Source organism: Saccostrea echinata, unplaced genomic scaffold (assembly GCF_033153115.1).
Source record: "Saccostrea echinata isolate AGI-Se365-2 ecotype Australia unplaced genomic scaffold, CSIRO_AGI_Sech_v1 ptg000005l, whole genome shotgun sequence".
Taxonomy (NCBI): domain Eukaryota; kingdom Metazoa; phylum Mollusca; class Bivalvia; order Ostreida; family Ostreidae; genus Saccostrea; species Saccostrea echinata.
The window spans coordinates 15049982-15073677 of NW_026889754.1; the positions used below are offsets into that span (position 1 = coordinate 15049982).

The 23696-nt window shown below is 35.0% G+C and overlaps 1 protein-coding gene across 7 annotated transcripts in view; it reads left to right on the forward strand.

The window, feature by feature from the left end:
* The window catches only part of LOC133179815 (myosin-10-like), a 63505-nt gene that overhangs the window by 33958 nt on the left and 5851 nt on the right, over positions 1–23696 (forward strand). For 4 of the 7 annotated variants that reach the window (XM_061314485.1, XM_061314487.1, XM_061314490.1 and 1 more), the window contains 17 exons: positions 899–958; positions 1100–1120; positions 4816–4927; positions 5556–5719; positions 7845–7898; positions 8010–8126; positions 8337–8456; positions 11725–11892; positions 15331–15420; positions 15784–15837; positions 19195–19426; positions 20060–20230; positions 20886–20993; positions 21667–21919; positions 22258–22305; positions 22711–22828; positions 23131–23238. In XM_061314485.1, the coding sequence (XP_061170469.1) occupies positions 899–958; positions 1100–1120; positions 4816–4927; positions 5556–5719; positions 7845–7898; positions 8010–8126; positions 8337–8456; positions 11725–11892; positions 15331–15420; positions 15784–15837; positions 19195–19426; positions 20060–20230; positions 20886–20993; positions 21667–21919; positions 22258–22305; positions 22711–22828; positions 23131–23238 (1998 nt within the window). Of the gene's footprint in view, positions 1–898; positions 959–1099; positions 1121–4815; positions 4928–5555; positions 5720–7844; positions 7899–8009; positions 8127–8336; positions 8457–11724; positions 11893–13198; positions 14369–15330; positions 15421–15783; positions 15838–16872; positions 17530–18052; positions 18431–19194; positions 19427–20059; positions 20231–20885; positions 20994–21666; positions 21920–22257; positions 22306–22710; positions 22829–23130; positions 23239–23696 lie in introns of all 7 variants that reach the window. The other 3 variants (XM_061314491.1, XM_061314489.1, XM_061314486.1) reach the window with 3 other exon arrangements.

Here is a 23696-nt window from a genome sequence, read left to right on the forward strand (position 1 = left end):
CTGCAATGGTCATGCTTGGCTGCATTTACAGCCTCTGTTAATTAATACATTGATCTTGACAATTGCCCCAGCAATGAATTCCATACCATTCCATGCCCCAAACCCTCACACCATTACCCTTGGTAAATAGTTTAGAATTATTACCTTAAGAGGATGGGAAATAATTTAGATAAAAATTAAAGAGAACCAAAAATTTTACATCCTGTTAATTGTGAGCTTTTCACAGAAATTCTTTTGCAATAAAGGCATGATTACAACATTAAAGTTAGAAACACGTCAAATTTAGGGAATGCATAATACATGAATCTGTATTAATCTAAAGGGGCTTAAAGATGATACAAAACTTGTGTTGTCAATGTTTAATGTTTGAGATTGCAGAGCATTAGGAATGGTATTCTGATATATCAGAGATAGGTGCATGTGTATTTAATATACAGTCGTGTATCTTGGGTTTTATGTCCAATTGTATTAACCACTATGATGCATAATTATTCTGATTAACACAGGATGTGTTGGATATTAAATGTTTACGCCTATTCAACTAACAGTAATTAACATATACCCTCGCTGATCAATAAAATCAGATATTAATTGTTTTAGTTGTTGTTGTACTTGTTACTAATATTGAAAAAGTTATACATATGTATATCACGACTAAGTGTAGTTTTATTTGAGTACTTTTATCACTTTAGTTCTTCTAATGTTATTTTATTTGTTTAATGCAAAATTTTATTTATTTATTTATTTTTTAAATTTCTATATTTGTCATAGAGATTTGAGGTACAACTGCACAATTATGTTCGAGAAGCAATTATAATTATTAATTTCATGAATTAAAAACTTGTATTGTATAATGTATACTAATAAATAAATATAATTTGAACTTTCATTCCTTCAGGGTAATTCTGCAGAATCCAGATTAGAGCCCGAGATCCAGGACGATGATGCTTTACAACAGGTGAGGTCAAGGTCAAAGGTTAAGGTCATATTAAAATGTAAACCATATGCAATGCTGAGATTAGAATAGTTGAATATAGATAAAGGCTCTATAACTGAGTTGTAGTAAACGCATAATCTATTTTGTTATGACCATATGCAGGGACCTGCAGGGAAAAACAGGGTATGTTGTGGAATTCACCGAAATTTATGCTTTATTTTGAGCTTGTATTGTCATTCACAGAGAAAGAAAGAGAGAGAGAGAGATGCACAGGATTGAAAAATCGAGTTTATTTTGCTTCCTCAGTGTAAAACCTTTTTCGTGCTTTTTTATGTCCATGATTGATTTATGATCTTAAAATTTTTTTTACATGATGCAATAAAAATTTTATTCTCAGGAAAGAGATGTTGGATGAAAAAAATTATTCTAAGCCAAAAAGCCTTTAAATTTAGACTTAAAAATAGTCATTTTAATTCTGCATGAATGAATCCCCCCCCCCCCCCACTAAGAGGTGCATATTAATGCATATTATTCACCTAATTCACAATTGACTAATAAATAAATAAAAAAGAAAAGAAATTTTAAGTGATATTTATGTTTGTGGATTTTTAACTATTTAATATTCCAGCAGGCAATTTATAAATCTGAAATCTTTACTATTCCTAATTGTAATTGTTCATGTATTATGGAATATATTTTTATTATGTTCTTTTTTGAATGCATGATTCCCCCCCCCCCCCCCCTTTAAATCAATACAACTCTTTGTCTAAATGCTAAGTTAAAGTTTACAAAAGAGGTTTAACATTAGCTAAAAACTGTAGAGTAATTGTATTATGCCATAATGGATATATTTTTATTACATTCGCTTTGAATAGTTTTTTTTAAATCTATACATCATGCTTCTCTAAGCTGAGTCAAAGTTAACAAGAATGATACACTGAGTGTCGATCAGAAGCATGTCACTTTTATTAAATGCCACATTTTCCCCGATATGTTTACTTTGTTCCAACTGTTGTCACCTTTCTGTGTGTTTGGTTTGGTTTGTTTACGTCAGTGCGGCAACTAAATTTCATAAAAGTTCCAATTCAATTAGGCTTTCCTTGTGCTTGACGTCGAAATATTGGCAGATTTTTTCAGAGTTAAATATTTATCGTCTTTTATCCTCAACAACAGCCGGTCTATGGTCAATATTTGCATGCTTGAATTTTTTTCTCAATAATTTTTCTCTTGAGACTGGTAAAAAATCAATGTCAAAATTTTTACCCTGAAATTTGTCACCATGACAATTTAAATCTGTTATGGTAACTTAAGACAGAGTGTATTAGGTGGAGGATAAAAGCCTTCCTGCTACAGCCTGGATAACAATTATAATGGTCCATTGGTGAAACACAGCCTCAAATATTAATTTTTCTCCATATCCAATATATACACTGCATGGGATGCTGGAACGAAACGTTAAGGCATTTAATATTATGATCAATAAATTCTAATCGATGCTTTGTGAAGTGTAAGCAAAAGGGGAAAACATAATCTCTAACTAGGGTGGGAAAACTAAGTGATTTCATCATAGGATTTCAGTTTACATGGAGGGGGAAAAATTAGGAATGATTAAATTTTGTCACTAAAAAAGAATATTGACCAGAAATTCAGAAGAGAAGTTCTGTCAGCTTGAGGCTAGACATTGAAAAACAGAAGTTGTTTTAAAAATCAGACATGTTTCCCATGAACACAAGGGATAAGCCATTAGGAGTAATAATATCTGCGAGCTTTTGCGTTTTCATCACATACTGATTGTTCTCGATGATTAACCGGAGATGTGTTTTTAATGACCAGGGATAATTACCGCGGCATCTTTCATCTGAGTTATCTTCCGCAATTGTGACTTTTTATTTGAAATGTAATAAAATCGGGATGCTGACGTTATTATAAATAAAAACCAATAAAATTCATCGTTGCGGATAGTAACCTAGTCCAGCATATTGTCTCAGGATTTTATGAGTGAAGAAAGTTATAGAAGATTTAGGGAATATAAGTTCTTTATTTTACGTGTTTTGTTTTCTAAAAATGGAATTTTATCCGATTAAATAATAAAATATTTGAACAATGATTACACAGAAGCTTGGGAGTTTACATTTAGCTGCCCCTTGTTGTCAGTGAAGCAGTCGCATTTGTGATTTCTGCTAATTATTATTCTTCTGACTGAAAAACCATATTTATGAATTTTCATGTTTTGTGAAGTGAAATGTTTTTGTAAAATGGAATTTTCAACATGAAACATAAGCTTGTTGTTATCAAGCCAAAGGCAAGAGCAGTTCATATTTATTCTACATATTGAAATGAGTGTCTTAACTATTTTTTATACCCCCGCTCCGAAGGAGAGGGGGGTATACTGTTTTACCCTTGTGTGTCTGTCTGTCTGTCCGTCTGTCTGTCTGTCCGTCTGTCTGTCTGTCTGTCCGTAACAAACTTTGGTCGCAGTTTTCTCAGCAACTACTCATCAGAGGTGCTTGAAATTTTAACACACTCTTTGTGTAGGCATGCCATATGGTGGGATTCATTTTTGTACGAATTTGATGTCAACTTCCTGTTTATCCGTGCGTTTGTCTGTACCATACATAAAAAAATTTGGTCATAGTTTTCTCAGCAACTACTCATCGCAGATGCTTGAAATTTTAGCACAATCTTTGTTTAGGCATGCCATATGGTGGGATTCATTTTTGTACGAATCCGATGTCAACTTCCTGTTTATCCGTGCGTCTGTCCGTATCACACATAACAAACTTTGGTCGCAGTTTTCTCAGCAACTACTCATCACAGGTGCTTGAAATTTTAACACACTCTTTGTTTAGGCATGCCATATGGTTGGATTCATTTTTGTACTAATCCGATGTCAACTTCCTGTTTATCAGTGCGTCTGTCCGTACCACACATAACAAACTTTGGTCGCAGTTTTCTCAGCAACTACTCATCATAGGTGCTTGAAATTTTAACAAACTCTTTGTTTAGGCATGCCATATGGTGGGATTCATTTTTGTATGAATCCAATGTCAACTTCCTGTTTATCCGTGCGTCTGTCCGTACCATACATAACAAATTTTGGTCGTAGTTTTCTTAGCAACTACTCATTGCAGATGCTTGAAATTTTAGCACAATCTTTGTTTAGGCATGCCATATAATAGGATTCATTTTTGGAACAAATCCGATGTCAACTTCCTGTTTATCCGTGCGTCTGTCCGTACCATACATAATAAATTTTGGTCGTAGTTTTCTCAGCAACTACTCATTGCAGATGCTTGAAATTTTTTCTTTGTTTAGGCATGCCATATGTTGGGATTCAGTTTTTACAAATCCGATGTCAATTTCCTGATTATCACTGTGTTTGTCCATAACTGAACTTGTGTATTCACATCAGAGCGGGGGTATTATAAGTGAGCATTGGCTCACAGACTTCTTGTTTTTTCTGTTTTAAGTTTCATTTCAAATATTTGAAATAATTTATATTTGAAATTATTTCTGATGAAAATTCTGATCTTTCACTATATTATCTGGAAAATTAGTTATTATAACAATTGTTGAAGAGACTGTGAACTTATATTTCCTCTGTGACTGACTGACTAATGTTTTTGAGAATGAATCAAGAAGCTGACAATTCTGTACTAGAGAAGATGAGTTTTTTATTTATATTAACTGTTATTTTAATACACATGTACACTTATACTATTAAAACAGCTAGGGACAGCTGGAAAGATGCAAAAAGGAATTCTGCTGACATGTTCAATTGTCATTATCATGAAGAATACAGGGGAAACTTTGTTCACAGTTTATGTACATGTACGAAGTATACATTTTCCTTAGTTTGATTGCATTATTATTTTCAGGAGAGTCGGCCAAGCACAAAGTCCAGCAAACAGTCAGCCCCTCCCCCTCAGAAACAGAAGTCACCGGTCAAACCCCCACCCACCATCACAAAGTCCCCAGTCAAGGTCAAAGGTAAACACTATATTTCAAAACCTTAAGGTTTACAGACCCTTTAATAAGAGAGATAACTCTTACTGAAATAAATGACCATTGTTCCATTACAAAATTGTCAAGTTAAATGCTCATTTCTGTCAAATTTTGCCCTGCAGGGTATGATGAAGTTATATATGCATTTGAAAATGAATTAAATTTGATTTATAAAATCCTTAGACCAAGATCTAAAACAGTGGTAAAAAATTTTTATGATTGAACAGAGGGAGGATGAATCTGAAGCTGGACTTTTTAAAAGATGTATATTACCCTAATTTCTAATTACCAGGATGTAGAAAAAAGTAGAAGAGTAGGAATGAAACACAGCAGTGCATGATTAAATGTACTGTTAAGAAAGATTATGGGCAAAATGCCAAATAATATTCAATGTGTATAGCATTACATGTATGTCTGAAAAGTTCACTGCATATTAAGATCTGGGTAGGCTGGGTTCTCATGCTGGTTTGTTCTGTGTAATCTTCTCTATTCTCCATGTATTTTGACTGGGATTTAATATCTTCTCTATTCTTTATGTATTTTGACTAGGATTTAATATCTTCTGTATTCTTTATGTATTTTGGCTTTAATTGAGTATTTTCCTCCTCTATAGAGACTGCAGAGTCCTCTGTCCAGGATGAAGGGGGAGATCACTCTTCTGCTCATGTTGAGACACGACAGTCCAAGCGGAACAAGTCGACCCTTGACCCCGTCCCTGAAGCTGAGGTCAAGGTTCAGTTTGACAACCAGTTTGAGTTGACTGATGATACTTCCTGGGTATGTTACACTATACAGCACTGTAGAGGGCATTTACGCTAATACCGTAAATGTACATATAAACACAGATATTTCCTGGGTATGTTAAACTATACAGCACTGCAGAGGGCATTTACGCTAATACTGTAAATGTACATATAAACACAGATACTTCCTGGGTATGTTACACTACACAGCACTGCAGAGGGCATTTACGGAAATACCGTAAATGTACATATAAACACAGATACTTCCTGGGTATGTTACACTATACAGCACTGTAGAGGGTATTTACCGTAAATGTACATATAAACACAGATACTTCCTGGGTATGTTACATTATACAGCACTGTAGAGGGCATTTACGCTAATACCGTAAATGTACATATAAACACAGATACTTCCTGGGTATGTTACACTATACAGCACTGTAGAGGGCATTTACGCTAATACCGTAAATGTACATATAAACACAGATACTTCCTGGGTATGTTACACTATACAGCACTGTAGAGGGCATTTACCGTAAATGTACATATAAACACAGATACTTCCTGGGTATGTTACACTATACAGCACTGTAGAGGGCATTTACGGTAAAACTGTAAATGTACATATAAACACAGATACTTCCTGGGTATGTTACACTTTACAGCACTGTAGAGGGCATTTACGGTAATACTGTAAATGTAAACCCACTCAAAATTCGACAAGATCTTAAGTTGATTCAGAAAAAGTTTCTCAGTTTGGAGTAGCTGGCTCATGTGTCATGATCTGGAACACAAAGTGCAAAATTATGTGTTCACATTTAGATTTGAACCTCCAGCATTTTCATGCCTCTGAGCTTTGCCATGGCCTTGATAGTGTATCCAGGGAAATTTTCACCCCGTTTTATTTTTCACCCTTCTGCCCTCATTGCAAGTGGATGAATTTAGAACAGGGCAAATTCAGAGTAAACAGCATTATTTCTTGAAAATGATCTTGTCTGGGTAAATTTAAAATATTGGAAAAATATTTACAAGTGTGAAAGGGTGTTCAAAAATAACCCTACAGAATACACAGTAATATTTTAGGTAGAAATGTATGTGTTCAGAGTCCACTTCCTTCCTCAACTCTGTTTACCAAAAAAATCCAAACTTTTATGCATTTCCTGATGTCTTTATATCAATTTACAATACATGAGTAAAATAAATAAGCAAGTTTTATCATCAGTTTGTTTGGATTTATTGTCAAATTTGCATAATTACTCTCTCTTTTTATGATGGACAGTATTTGAGATGAATATTGAAAGAAATATTTAGAAAGCCATAAATCTTATTTCAAAAAATACAGAAGTTTGGGAAATGACAAATGTGATCATTATATCCTCATATTTTGCCACTTGCCTTTTCCTTTTCTACAATTTTCATCAAGTAATAATTGTTCACACACAATAACTTCTGTTTGAAGACCTGGTGATGATATTTATTGCCCCGTCACTTCAAAGTGTCGGGATCATTTATGATTTCAAGATCTGCATTCTCTCCATGTTTCTTGTGTAATCACTGAACTCTCAGAGATTAGAACATTTCTATAACAAGTGACAAACTTGGTTAACCATTACAGATACAAAGATAATGAGGACTTTTTTCATACTGTAAAGTAGGGAATATGAAGAAATAATGATTTCCGTAGTTTGCATATGGATAGGCACTGAGCTTAACTGATGGACAAAAATAGAATTTCTCCTCCAAATTTTAGAATAAGAATTATTGAACAACAAGTTACCATGTAGATTGTCTCAATGATGAAGAACAAAGCAATATTACATCTCGGAGAGAATTTTAACATTTTAAAAGTGTTATTAAATGGACATAGTTTAACTGCTCTTCATAGATCAAACCAATTAATTTATGCATGATATTATTCAACGTTTACAAAGTTTTTATGAATCCGTTGAAAAGAATCAAACACAGCATTAAAATTATCTAGATTCTATTGGAATTATTTCAGAGTGCTGTGTCAAGGGGAATAACTCTTTTTTCCATTATATTTCAGAATAAGTATAATGTTTAGAATCTTGGCTTATTCAGAATATTTTCCAATTGCTTTTTCAATGGAGAAGAACATTTTTTTAAAAAAATATATGCATTGAATGTTTTTTTAGGCTTCTGTACCCAAAGATCAGATCCCAGGGAGATTTTCACAGTACAGGCAGTTGGTAAGTATATAATGCTCTCTCTCTCTCTCTCTCTCCCTCCCTCTCTCTCTCAGATTAATAAAATATGTCATTGTATAAATGAACCTCATGTACTGTTTTAACATTTGACAGAGCCAACAGAGAATATCAGAGCTGGAGGAACAGTTGACCTTGACCTTAGCCAAAACCCAGAGGAAGGTCAATACCCTTAAGTCACAGTTCCAGGAGCACAAGTCTAAATGGGAGGCCGTAAGTTATCAACTATATGTCAAACTATCAGATCACTGGAAATTCTGTACAATGCAAAATTATGAGATGAAACTAATCCCGTTTTTATTGATTCTTAGATTTATTGGATAGTCCTTCAAGTTTTGTATAAATTTAATGATTTTTTTGTTGGAACATTTAATGAAGTGCACTTACACATTTTACATAAACAACTTCTTAAATATTTTTCAGGAAAGGAACATTTTGATAGAACAAGTGGAGCAAGCTCAAAAGCTGCAGACAGAAGCCGAGAAAGAGGCTGATGACGCAATGACACAGCTAGAGGAGTTTATCAATGAACAGGAGAAACTGGTAAGAGAGAGAGCGAGAGAAGGAAAGAGGGGGGAGAGAGAAAGAGGGGAGAGAGAAAGAGGCTGATGATGCAATGACACAGCTAGAGGAGTTTATCAACGAAGAGGAGAAACTGGTAAGATAGAGAGAAAGAAAGAGGGGAGAGAGAAAGAAAGAGGCTGATGATACCATGACACAGCTATAGGAGTTTATCAATGAACAGGAGAAACTGGTAAGAGAGAGAGAGCGAGAGAGAGAGGCTGATGATGCCATGACACAACTTGAGGAGTTTATCAACGAACAGGAGAAACTGGTAAGATAAGAGAAAGGAAGGGGGGGGGGAGAGAGAGAGACAGGAAGAAAGGGGAGGAGGAGGGGAGAGAAAGCTTTGGCATATGCAGAGAGAAAATGACAGTAAAGTAAGGGTGGAGGAAAGAGAGAAAGACAAATATATGAAAGCTAAAGAAAATAAGTAGGAAGGTGGGGATAGGGGTATAACAGGGAGGGACTGGGGGAAAGAAGGGAGAAATAGCCATGAGGTAGTGCATGTGAGTAAAGGAGACAGAATTGGTGAGAGAGGGAGGAGGGTAAAGGGGGGGGGGTATATTGGGCATTTTTATTTATTATGTAAAAATTCCAAACTGGGAAAATGCAGGAGCTCAAAAGTAAAAGAATTCTTTTGGTAATGAACTGAGGAATTGAGGCACAAGAGTCTTTTTTTTCTTTTTTGCTAACTCAAGATTTAACTTTGAGAAAATAAAATCTGTTCTAAACTGATTTGAGAAATTTAGACCTTGATGTTTAATATTCGCCTTAAAATTGAATGCTAAAATATCTGGACCATATATGTATATAATGTTTAAGCAATTCAAAGCTTGAACACAGAGAGGGGTATGAATGAATTAAGTATTTAAATATTACAGAGTACAGCGATAGATAAAATCTATAATAAATAAATGAATTAAAAGCTAGCTGTGTGTATAGCACTATAATCAGGTTGGGAAATTGTATTGCAATGCACAGCTTGTGTTGATGGGTCTTTTTAAATTGGGTTGATTGTATTATGATCTGTCAAAGAAAATGAATTCTGACAGAGAACTCAAAAATGACAAGTATTAAAGAAAGAAAAAAATGATGGAGGGTAAAATAGAATTCTTTGGCATGTTGAGAAGGAGATGAAAATTCAATGGTTCTCATTTGATGTGTGTTGTTATTAATATGATGTCATTAATGACAAACGCAGATTTGAACCAAAGTACCCAACGGGGACATTGTCATTCAATTCAATTTCTTATTTAAACCAATTAAAATGTGGATAATATAGGGATTAATATTTTATGCCAGAGTATAACACTAAATGACACTCTACTGTAATTAGGTTTAGTTCAGTGTGATGTTGGAGTTTTTAATTTTATTTAGGAAGAACTGAATAATTGTACAGTAAGTTTTTGTTTAGTCATTGCTTTTTTGAAAAATTTTCCATAAAGTCCCTAAAAAGACAAACTCCATTTTTAATATTTCATGTATTAAATGCTTTCATTTTTTTTGTGTTAAAGTTTGTTGAAAAATTAAGGTAGAATTATTTAGATTCACCTTTGATTCAAATTATGGTAATGTAAATTGATGGGAAAAAAATGGGTAGGGGGTGTCAAAAAAAGAAGAAGAAATTAATGTATCCCTTTCCTAAATCATAACTATAAAATTAATGAAAATTTTGTTTAGCATGTATAGAATTCTAAACTTTTATTTAATTCTCCCTTCAGTTAAACACTCAGAATACTGGGTACTGTATTATGTATATGGGTGGTAAGTAAATGTCCTCATATTTAAAAAATCTGCTGGCATGAAATGTGTTTGCATGAACTTCAAGGCTTGTATTTTATTATTAGTATAGAGCTCTGGTATATTTATGTTACATATATGGGGGCAGACTGTGATTTTAGAAGAATTATCTATGATCAGGATCATTCACAGTATCCTAGATGTATAACATGTGTGTCGCTATCTGATTTATTTAAAGGGTACATAAAGAGCATTCTCAGGGGGTGATTCCCATCCAGGCCAAGCAAACTTAATTCTTAATTAACAAATCAATAGGAGTTTTTTTTCTTATAAAAAGTACTAGGTATACTGTCCTGGTTAGTGCCATGTCACAAAACTTTCCCCGTGGAAAAGAAGTATTGTACTGTGCTTGGCTTATTAGACAGTGTGGAAGGCTATGTTTATTTAGTTGTCTTTCACCTTTTTTGGAACAGGAAAATTATAAAGAATATTCAACATTTGATTTGCTGGGCTAACAACTCTTGGAAAGATATGTGTGTGTTGGGTGGGGGGGGGGGGGGGGATGGTAGATGGGGGCTTTAAAATGACTTTTAAAAGTATATCGTCAGAGGTGCAATTGTCTTGCTGGATATCTTTAAAAATCTTGCCTTTAAGATGACTTAGCCTTAAATTAAATCCCTAACAGTTTACAAACCATGTTATTCATAAAGTAATTTACAAGAACAGTGTAGATCTGGGAGACCTGTGAGATACCTGTCAATCTTAATGTACAAAAAGATACAAAAAAGCTTTGATTTGACAGAGAGAATGCTGTTATCTGTGAGGTATAGCCCCAGGAGAATTTAATCAAATGGAGGGACCAAGGAACTCTTTCCACATGAGACACTGCATGTTATGTAATGGGGATATTAGTGAAACATAGTCTCTTTTGATTGGTACCTATACCAGTGTTTGATTAGAGGTTATACTAAGGAGAATTTGAAGTGTCATTTGAGATTTTTCTTCCCTCTCTCTGTGTGTGAACCTAAGAACTGTAAGGAGTATCCAGGTTTTCTCATCCTATGCAGTGTAAGGTAGGACTATCCAATGACAGCAGAGGGGGTATTCTCACACCTCTAGCTTGGTTGTTGTGAGTTCATGGCAAAATTTGTGAAACTGTCAGGATGAATTATTTTGTGAAGCAATTTTCATGACAAGTGGATTGGGAGAAAATGAGGCAGAATGTGAGATTTAGTTGTGAATAAATTTAATATTTCAAACATTGAATTTATATTTTTACCTTCTTTAGCTAACATGTGGATGTTGTCAGGTGGCACTGTGTTGTACAAAATGTATCAGAGAAAAATTTATTTTTTGCAGGGATGAAATCATTGAAATTCAGAAAGATCCTTGGAGTATACATCAAACCAACACAATTTCAGAGATGCAAACTTTGTAATTAAAATCAAGTTATATACTAGAAAGTTGAGATTTTAATTTATTTTATTTATGAATGAATTCTTTTTAGGAGGAAGAAGAGGAAAGTAAGGCATCAGATATTACCCGGCGGATCAGTCAGCCCCTCCCCAAGGTCGTAACTCCTCCCCCCAAACAGGTGTCTCCTCCCCCACAAGTGGTTACCGAAGGAACAGACCAGGAACTGTCCAATCTGATGCAACAGACAGATGATGCTAAGGTAAAATAAACACACAAATTTATATTGACTTTATAAGTAAATATATTAAAATTATAAAAAGAAGTCTACCATTTTTATGACGTCGAGCTCTTGGAGCTCGAATGTCATCTAGCGAGCGCCCAGTTGAAATCGCGACCGGATATGTACGCGACCGAATGTGTCAGTCGATGCATCCGCAATAGAAAATAACAATAGCTATAAACCAATTTCTTTGAAAATGCTCAAAATGAATAATATCTTGAAAATAAAATTCCATCAATTATATCTACAATTAATTCTATTGCAAAACAACAATATTATGTTTTATTCTCACACAAGAAAAACGTGATGGTTGTTGCGGATGAATTTCTACAGAAAGGGTGCGTTGAATGACATGAATAACATTTCGGAACGATAACTGTGTAACATAAACAACACAACAGGAGGTAAAATAATTACAAAATTACATAACCACGAATACTACAAGACAAAAAAGATTGAATTTTTAAATCTTAGCTTTACTTATACAATGTTCTAACTAACTCTATTCTAAAAACCGATGATATTGACCAGTATTGCTGTATTTCTCCATTTCCTCCATTTCCCAGTATACCGTATACCATGCCCGATCGTAACTCGATCGTAATTGTAACAGAACAGAGTCTTGGTTGTAGTTTAGATGCAATCACTAATACAATGCTTTGACATTGGCAATTAGAAAAAATATTATATAAATTCATGAAATCCTTTATAGTTCTTCAACTGACTGAAAAGAATTTAGCATGAACATGTTCGACGGTGTCTGGTCAATTCGAACCCTGCTCCATTCGGACCATGACATAAGGCCCCAGACTGTAATTGTGATATTTTGTTTAAACTATTTTTTTTATTATGTCTCCTGAGTCACTCAGTTGACTTATTGCTATCTTCAAATTCAAAATGATCTTTTGAAATTGTTTTTCTTCTTCGACGTCATTGAAGCCTTTCAGGCTTTTGATTATATTTTATGTACTAGTATCTGCTTCGTGTAGAAGTTATTTTGCGGTTTCAGTAAAACTTGTGCCAGAAATCACAGCTAGGTCTTTAACTTTGATTCAGATCTTAAAAATTGAAAATGTACATGTATCTTGCAAAACATACTCATTTCGATTACCAAATATTTTGACAAGAATTTGACATCTCTGAAGTTTTTATTGGACATTCAGTTTATGTTGCATGCCTTATTGCAGTAGGAAAGTTACAAAATGTGTATCATAATGAAAATGTTAAAGATGACAAGGTATATTGATCAGATAGTCTTCTGATTATGTATGCCACAAACTTTTAGTCGCAGAGACAGAAATCCAGCTCCAGTCATGTTTCGTCCGCGGATCTGGATGGAGACATTGCACCCTGGCTGTTATCCAGAGGAAAATCCAGGAAAAACAGGCTAGAATCCACCAGCTCCCAATCCGAGGATGACACAGATGAACAAAAGCGAAAATCCTCTCTCTCCAAAGCCAGCTTCCATAGCAAGTCTGACAGACTGTACACCGAGATTTCAAAATTGACGGACCCTAATGAAGAGGATGAGGATAATGCTATAGACAGTGATAGCGAGCCTCTCTCTAGAAACAAGACAAAGTCACAGAGAAGCTTGAAATCCAGATCTTTATCAAGGAAAAGCTTATCTCATGGTGAGTCAGGGCATAAATCCATCTCTAGGAGGACATCTCAGAGAAGTTTACAACCTGAGGGTGCCGAGACTGAGATTTCTGAGATAAGTCAGAAGATGTCTTCTCAAGAGGAAGGCCAACTCTCAAGTCGAGATAAAAGCTTGCTGTCGAGCAGAGGAAAGAGCCAGATATCAGCTCGAGATAGGAGCGAGATGTCAACTAGAGACAGGAGTGAGAGGTCAGGTGCAGAGGGACGAGTCTCGTCCAGACGTAAAAGTCTGATTGATGATGGAGAACAACTAGACCCTGTCTCCAAGACAACCTCTAGAAGGAGTTCACGTGGAAATATTGCTGATAAAGAATCTCGTCAGAGCACTCATCAGAGTTTCAGAAAATCTCGCAACTCGGAAAAATCTCGTTTCTCAGAGAAGCAATCGAGACAAAGCACTCACTTCAGCTTCAAACCAGAAATGGAAGATGGATCTGAGGATGAGGAAGAAATTGAAGAGGAAGTGGTCGAGGGCTCTAGGCGTACAACAGCCTCACGAGGACTGAGGAACCACAGCAAGATGACATCAAGGAAAACAACGTCCTCAAGAGGACTTAGGTCTGAGGAGGAAATCCTGGGTCTTCCTGATGAGGAATATTCAGATGAGGAATTTGACAAAGAAGGAAGGAGGATGTCTGGGTTTGATTTTGAGGAGAAGGTTGTCTCAAGGACGAGATCCCAGCCACAGGTGAGGATGACATTAGAGGATGTGGATGCCTCGCGTAAGGTGGATACTGCCCCAGGACACATGAGGAGGAGGGGGAGTACCAGGGAGGATAAACTTAGATCAGAGGTACCCCATAGGGTGTAGAAATAACAGCACTAATGAGGCCCCCATCATGGGAAATCTAAATTCACTGATCAGTGTGAGGTACTCCACAGGGTATAGAAATAATAGCACAAATAACTGAGGCCCCTTTATAGGGACTCTAAATTCACAGATCAATGTGTTTAACTGTTAAGTCAGGATATGTCTACCTTAAATGTCACAAGGAATAAACTACAAAGACAAAAAAAAAAAAACTCACTGCAAGTCATTAAAATTCACTTTTAAATAATAAACTCGAATAACACTTAAAATTGTGATGTCTATATTTTCACTGTAATTAAGGCATTGTGAAATTTTCCAGTGATAAAAATAACATAATTAACTTTTGAAATATAGCTGTTGTCATCATTAATAAATTGCCTCTGTTTCTTGTTGCTATATCACTCAAAATAACTATGATTTATAGCTTATATATCATGTATATGTACAGTTGAACTTCGGTATCTCAAATACTGATATCTTGAATACCTTGGATATGTAGAAATGATTTAGAAGTCCCGACCACTTATTCTTTAAGTATTTTAGATATCTTGAATCCTCAGATATCTTTTAAGTTTTTTCTCGGTCCCATCAAGTTTGAGATAATGAAGTTTGACTGTATATCATATTGTTTTAATGTGAATATGCTCCTGTTTTCTCAGCACCAAATAATTGTCTTTTTATCGTTTTCTTTGTCTTTTTATTGTTTTTTAAGGTTTTTTTTTTAGTATGCAATTTTAATTATTGCCATTGTGATTTTCTCAATTTTTGATTATATTTTGTTTTTCTGTCAAGATGTAATTTTAATTTGATTAAGATTTAAAAAAAAAAAAAAAAAAGAGGAATTTTATTGAAATCTGACATGTTACTCTATCAAGCTTGACCTGAATAGCAGTTTGTTGTATATGAAGCTGACCATTATCATCTCTTAAATTTTACTGTTTTAGGCAGAAGCAAGAATAACGTCAGGAGCCATGTCGGCGCCACCTGCTGTTGAACCACAGGAACCGTCTCCGAGAGTGGAGGAAGTCAGAAAGGTAAATACAGGGGTGGATCTCAAGTCTTCTTCATGATTTACTAGGTGGGAGAGTTGTTATTTTGTTTTAAGAACTAGGTAACAGAAAATAGCAGGATTAATTTTTTTTGAGAGAGAGATACTGAAATAGGTCACAAAATTGAATTATTTAGGAAAGAAATTTGCATTTTTTAATTCAATATTTTTTTTTTTAAAAATTGTGAAAATTAAAGCATTTGTCAAGAATTAAAAGATTTTAGAAATATTATTCTAGATGTAATCGTTTCTTTATTGATATATTCATGATGGAAGATTATAGTAAGGAGCTATAGATGGAAATTTTGTTGACATGACTTTGATTTTTGAATTCAATTCTTACAATTAGCTGGACAGACAAACCTCCATGTCAGATAATTATAAACTCGTGGTCGATGAACAGGTAACAGTTATCGCCCTTTGTGGAGCACTCTCCATACCAAGCTTATGTTAGACTATTCTATATTCCAGACTTGATGTTGTATAAACTTGTAACTTTTCTGTTTTTTTTTTATTTTTAGTTAAGTATATCAAAAAAAAGGCTTTTTTGCAGTTAGTTATCTCAGTGATGTCAATATTTTTAGCATGTTATGCATTAAAATATATTGTGTGCAAATAGAACACTTTATATAAAATATCAATTGTTCACCATTATTCTTTGTACAGTGTAAGTTTATAATTATAGCCCTGTCAATATAAAATCAGCTTTAAGTATAATCATGATTTTGTTTAATATATAATATCATCAGCCTTGACAACGTTTAAATTAGATATTTTGTGTGCATGTAATCTACATGTACGAGCACTAGCTACTGTTTACATCCATTATCTTTCTTGGCACATTTAGATAGATGTAATACTTAGAGATATATAAACAGAAAGTCACTAGGTCATTATTTATTCAGAGAAGGAAATGTAGTTAACAGAGTAGAATACTGAGAGTGTAATTAATGGAGCATAAAACTTAACATAATAAAGTAGCTTTTATATGGAACAAAATATGGTTCAGTTGTAAAATCTGATTTGTCCTTGCTGTGTATAAATTCAGTATACTGATTTAATTTCAGTCCTTACCAAAGAAAACTAAGAAAGTAAAAGTAGATTCAGGGGTAATTCATTATTTTCTTGTCTTAGTTGCTATGAGGGAGGTGTTATTAAAAATGAAGTGAGAAACTTTTTTTTGTTAAATTGGAGTTTTACAGAATTTAGTGGTTGTGTTTGCTGTTTTAACAAACCAAAAAAACTATTCTGAAGTGGAGTTGCTTTTTTTAAATTAAAAGTTTCCATCCATTTACTAAAACAGGAATATTTTCTCAATATCTCAATTTTACCAATATTTGTCTCTATGTGAGGTCCAAATGAGGTAAAATTAAGATCATTATATAAAAATGTAAATGATTTCTTTTTAAAAATTGACTATGAACTAAAATTTGTTTAGGCTCTTCATTCTGGTCCGAGGACACCAATGGGATCCCCCCGTCCTCTAGAAAATGGGGGGAGAGGGTTTAGGTCACAATCCCAACTCCAGTATGCTCTTCCAATACAAGAAATTTCAGAAGGAGGCAGTAGGGAGTCGGTTCATTCTGCCCATAGTTTTCTTCATAGCCCTGAGTCTGGCCATAAAGATGCCTGGCTGACCCCTCGTGTGACCCCAGCTCAGGGTCGGGTCGTTCTCAGCACGTCACCAGGTTTTACCGATGGAGCTGTCGAAGGGAGAGAACTCCCTCCTTCCCAAGAGGCTGCTGTTAACAATGTGAAGTCCATGTTAGAAGAAGAGAATCTCTCCTCCGTGCAGAATAGGACTCTGGAGTCGGTACGCAGCGCCCTGCAGAAGATCAGTGCTGACCCGATTCTGACTGATGTCCAGCTGGAGCGGACACTGACCATCATTTCTCTGGCCAGTCAGCTGACAGAGGAATCCATACAGCTTGGCATTCTGCCAGACACAATGTTTGATCAGTTTGCAGATCTCAACTCGCGAGCCATGTCTGAGCTCGGGATCCTGGAGGACGATTTTAGAGTCTCAGAGACACCCAATTTACCTGTTGAACTATTGCGACCTTTGACCCGAGATTCTTTGAACACAAGAGATGAGGTATTATACACCTGACTTCTCACCGATTGCTGTGTTTTATTCACAAAAACCCTTGTGGTCAAAAGGAATACCTCAGTTTTTTTAAAACAATATCAAACTTTATTATTTGTTTTACTGTCAGAAGTATCCCCTTTTCTTTCCTTCTCCATTAATGTTGCAGTCCCTGTGGCCTTTCCTTCTTTAACTTTTTCACACTTTTCCTTTATTGTCCAAAAATCTCACATTTGTTTTGAATAAATGCACATAGTGTTGACTTCTTTCACATTGAAGTTGCTTATTTAAAATTCATCCTATTTGATATTTACAGTGATAAACATCAACACAATTTCAAGGATTCCATTTCTTAATTATAATTTTTTCATTAATTTAATTTTTTCTTCATTTACATGTAGTATAATGTATACTATTGCTATGTAAGCGGTTGATCATGATGCTGTTACATTTGCCTCCCCCCTTTTCTACCTATGTAAACTGTTATCTCTGTATGATTGATGCTGTTACATTTGCCTCCCCCCATTTCTAGCCGTCCTCTATGATGACATTCCTACAAGAGCTTTCATACACCTCGCTCCATCCCCTCCCCCCTCTCCACGGCTACCTTGGATCCTCCCAATCACAGCGGTACGGTCAGCAAAGGAGCAATCTCTCCACCAGGGGGAGCCAGAAAGTCATCTCCGCCCCTCACGGCAAACGGGAAATGACCTTCGCTACCATGGCAACAGGAGGGAGCTCTATTAGGGACACTTTTACGTCATCATCAAAAGATTCCTTTAAGTACTTTTTAGGAGCAGGGAAAACGACGGACTCCATGATAGCGCGTCATGGTGGAGCAGACACAGAGTTAGATATAATGATGATGGATAGCGAGGTAAATCCATCCCGTGTCGGATGTGATGCCCAGGTGAACCTTCCCATACCCCCTTAAATGTGTAACTATGGAAACGTAACATGACACCGCAATATGTAACTATGGAAACATAACATGGCACAATATGTAACTATGAAATGATACCTTCACAAATGACGATCATAACTCTGACTGATCTAACAAATCGTTTGCTGAGTATTGTTTGTTTGATTAATTGAATCATCACATATTTCTTTTATATATTCCCTATGGAATATTCACTTTATTAGAACATTGGTTTAAAGTTAACTCTGCCCCACACTCAAAGAGTCCCACACTTCTTAAGTGTTTTATTCCACCCTAATCTTTTTTTCAGTGGAAAGCATTGAATATATGGCATACAGAATATACATGCAGACAATATCTGTAGTCAAAATGATTTTTTTTTGGTTTTTGTTGTATGATACAAAGATTTGTTTGTAATTTACCTTGTTTTATGTTTATTTTTTGTTTTAATCTCTTGCAGTTGTTTGTGTTTCTAACTTGATTGTTTAGCATGTGTTTGAGTTTGTTTTCAATTTAGCAAAATTTGAAGTTCTAGATTCCTGATATTTTTCATTGAGAAATAACAATAGTGGAAGTTTAAAATTTTATCTATTGCTACTTAAAGCAACTTTGCAAAAATAATGTAAAGGTACCTGTTCAGTTAGTTACTATAAAAATTTATCATTTTAGCAGTCTTGATAAATACATTGTTAATTTGAGCTAACATTTCAAAAATGATTCAATTTGTTAATCATTGTTCAATCATTCAACAGACCCAGACTGACCCAGAACTCGGTGCCGAATTGACAGAAGATGAGATTCGCTTGAGTTCATCCCAGAGTCGCGCTTCACTGAGAAATCAGTTTAGAAATCGTCTAGAGGAATCACGGTTGGCCGCAGAGGAACGGAGGTCTAAATCCCCAGCTATCTCAGTCCCCTCCCAGAGGTCTATTGAAGACCAGCTTGTGGAGGATGATGACTTCCCTATTCCAGATGAAATAAAAGGTTAATTTTTTGTTGTTGAAAAAAAATGTAGCTGGTCTTAGAACATTCCTTATTTTTACAGATATTTGAAAATGGATAAAACATCTCATTGTTTAGAAAATTAATTTCATTCAAATATATTTAAAGCATGTGTTTAATAAAAAGGCATTTTTGTGGGTTTGGATTCCAGAAATATTTAGATTTTTTTTCTATTCTACAGAAGTAACTGTTTATAGTCGCATGAAAAGTGGGTGTTTTTTCCCAATATTTGAACCTAAAATTGTTTCACAGATAATAGGATGAAATTGTTTATCTTTCTTTGAATGATTTTTTTTTTCATTTGTTCAATTTTTGGGGCTTTGCATTCGATATACATAGGATGAAATATGGAGATAATGAACATTATTCAACTCAAAGTCCATTATTTAAATCAATACAAATTGGGAGCAGAGCAAACACGGACCTCCAAAACAGAGGTGGGATCAGGTGCCACGGAGGAGTAAGCATCCCCTGCTGACTGGTCACACATATTAATTTTCTGGAATAAAAAATTCAAAAGGAATGGATGGAACACGTAAACACAAACAAGCATTATTCAGGTCCTTACAGCATTATAGTAAATATATTTAAAAAATCTTGCTTTAATTTTGACAGAGGAAATAGAGATGGAGGATAGGGGTACCTCGCCTCCCCCAGACGCACGCCGCCAGAGCACAGCAATGTCCAAAAAGTTAGCAGAACATCCAGTCGTGGGGGAGTACCTCAAGGCTTATGAGGGCATTGTCATCTTCAAGGAAAACTTGTCCAGGGTCATGCAGGATAGAGGTGGGTGTTACATTTCTCTTAAAAACAAACTGTCACCAAAATTTATCTTTGGCAGAAATGAGCGGTTTCCTGTGTACAAACTGTATATTAGTAAATTTTTGTTCCCATTTTATTTTTGCCCTTATTGTGGACAGATTCAAAATGGGGTGAATTCAATTGAGACATACAGTCAAACCTTGTTATCTTAAACTTTATGGGAACAAGAGTAAACTTGTGGATATCCAAGGATTCGTGAAAACAAGGGTAAAAAACAGAAAAAGTGGTTGGGACTGCCAGTTTACTTTGTCATATAACTGGTATTTGAGATGTCCTTGTTCGAGATAATGAAGTTCAACTACCGGTAGTTCTCGTCTAAAACATTTGTGTTTAGGCAAATTTAAAACACATAGCAAAATTGCTTCAAAGTGTAATAGGGCAGAAATAAGACAAGACAAAATTAGTTTTGTATACAGTATTTTCCTGATGGATAGCTAATGGTTGTCCCAAGTGCATGTGACTTTTGACAAAAAACCAAATTTTTGGGTAAATATTGTGACTTTGATGGCAAATAACATTTTGCTTTTTTTCCCATTTTGTTCTTATAAAAATAAAGCTGTCAATGTTTTTAATGTATCCTTTTTGCATATGATTTACAATACTTTTCATCATTTTTCAGAGTTTCTCCAGGCCAGTGAGCTGTTGCAGGAACTGGACTCAGTGAAGTTTGACATGGACGCCAAAGTACAGCCCCAACTCGAGAACATGACCAAAAATGTATACTATAGTAAGTATATCGCTCAGAACAAAGGGGTGGATCCTAAATATTACGGGGCAAACCAATGGAATAATTTATTTCGTTTACAGCATTTACTGTTGTTACGTTGAATGTAAAGTCAAAATGTATATACTGCAAGACCTATGAATCACAGGTGCGAATCCAGGAATTTTTTCAAGGGGGGGTCCAACCCAGTCAAAATAAAATTTCCAACCCAAAAATTTCTTGACAAGCCAAAAAAACAAAACAAAAACAAACAACTAAATTCCCTTCCTTATCCAGAAAATTACTTAACAAGCAAAAAAAAAAAAAAAAAATGTAAAATTCATTTCCTAAACGTGAAAAACACCTATTTCATGGTGGGATGGTGGGTCCAAAGTCATTTTTTATTTGCTTCAGTATATACTTTTAATATCTCTGCAAATTCCAGGGTGGGGTCCAGACCTCCCCCCCCCTTTTCTAAATCTGCACATGAATGAACATACTGCTGTTGATTAATAATTAATAAACCATGGAGGTTGAAATCTCTTTCATTCCAAAGTTGATAACTAAATGCAAGGATTAAATTCAAAAGTTGATTTTTGTTGTTTTTTTCAAACAAACTATTCCTGTCAGATTTGTGATTATGATTGCTAGTTCCATTTTTCAATGCTTTATCAAGTGAGATTTTCCCTTTTTTCAGCCCTTGAGGAGATAATGAGTGTTCTAAGCAGTATGTTGTACATCGAACGTGAGCCCATCGTGTCTTCACTCAATGGAATGATGGTGTCCAGGGATCAGACTCGTAACTCAATCCAGAACCGCGAGAAATCCGCAGACTCGGGGCGGGGACAGACTGTCACAAGGGGGAGCAACCACTCGCTGTCGACAAGATTCCCTCAGAGTGCCTCATCAGAAGAGGCATTCAAAGAGTTACAGCTAAATTATGAAAGATTGTAAGTTTTCATGGGTGGATCTTTAGTGGTGGGTACATGTATGTTAAATTTGGTAGTTACAGCTAAATTATGAAAGATTGTAAGTTTTCATGGGTGGATCTTTATTGGTGGATACATTTATGTTAAATTTGGTATGTCCTAGGATTAGGTGTATTTGATGTTTTAAAATAATATTTTTTAAAATTATTATAAGGTAATTGAGTTGAGAAAAGTCTTTAAAAGAGAGGAGAACATGCTTTAGAGGCCTAACACCAATTGATATTTTTTACCTGAACTTGAAAAAGGTGTTTTGATATACATGTAGATAAGTTTGAAAAATCAAACTTTTTATTTTTTAGGCAACAGCAATTGAATGAGGAGTCGAAGAAACATGAAGAACAGATGAGGTAAAGGTCATCATACAAGTAACATTAAATACAGGGCAGTCCATATTGATCTATAAAAATTATCAGAACATTGGTTTATAGTTAGATGATCCTCAAATAAGGGAGATAACCTTTAAACATGATAATTTTTTTATCAAATTTTCATCAACAACGATTTTTCTCAAATTTTCTCTCTGTGGCATGCCTTATTTGCATGAATTTCTTATTTGACTACATTTATAGAAAATTTGTAATTTCTTGGCCTCTCCTTGAGGATCGTCATTGTTTAAATGATTATTTTTCTAGGTTTAAAGTAAAAAAAAAAAGTCTATAGCTGTCAAGAAGAGTAATGAAGTTTGAGATTTATCAGACTATGTTTACAAAGTGTAATATTGGTAACTGATTATTTTTTACATTTCCCGCCAGACATAACACTGTTGTTATGATGGAGATGCAGGACACCATTAACGAGTTACAGCGAGAGTTAAATGCCCTTGGTAGAGTGTCTGGCCAGGAGAGGCCGCCATCGGATGGAGTCCAGCAGGTACGTATTTTGTCTCTTGTTATCTCTTCTATAAATTTCTATATCTTTGTAATGGAGTCCAGCAGGTACGTTTTTTGTCTGTTCTCTCTTCTATGAATTTCAGTATCTTTGTAATGGAAATTTGTTATCAGATAAGAAAAAAAAAAATTTTGAAATTTAAAATGTCTTTTAAAGCAATACTGGCCTATTGAATATTGTTGGTTTTTTTTCTGTCAAGGATATAGTTATTGAATGACTGTGACAACATGATATAACTATAGTACTGTTCCATCTGCCTTAACGCCATTATCATTTCTATCCAGGCACCGCCTGAGTCGGCCATTATGTTTACGAGACTTGACTCTGAGAGAAATGCCAAAATCATGAAGCGAGCAGTCAATGACGAGAAACTGGATGTTAATAAGTACAAGGTAATACTACAGATAGTAGATGAATACCAACAATGATATGTCATACACGGACTTATATTACTGGCAGTTATATATTTTCATATACATATTTTCTATCCTTTTGCTTGAAGATAAGGGTGCAAGCATCATCATCAGATTATACAGTGGACTTGTAAATTTTTTTTCCTATGGATGATATATAACATAAATTATGTTTTATCCCATGTTTACCCCTTTATCCCGTGGATATGACTCACTGGATAAATTTTTCATAATCCACAGTTGTGACGTCACAATGGTTTTTGCGTTAGCGTGATGAAGTAAAATAAAGTGGAGTCCTATATAAAACAGTGTAAAACATTGGTTGTGAAGTATTAAACATGGGATAAAAAGAATCTCCCATGATTTGTAGTTGGATATGACTTTTATCCAACTCGTTGTGTGTTTTTATCCCCTCGCCAAGGCTCGGGGATAAAAAA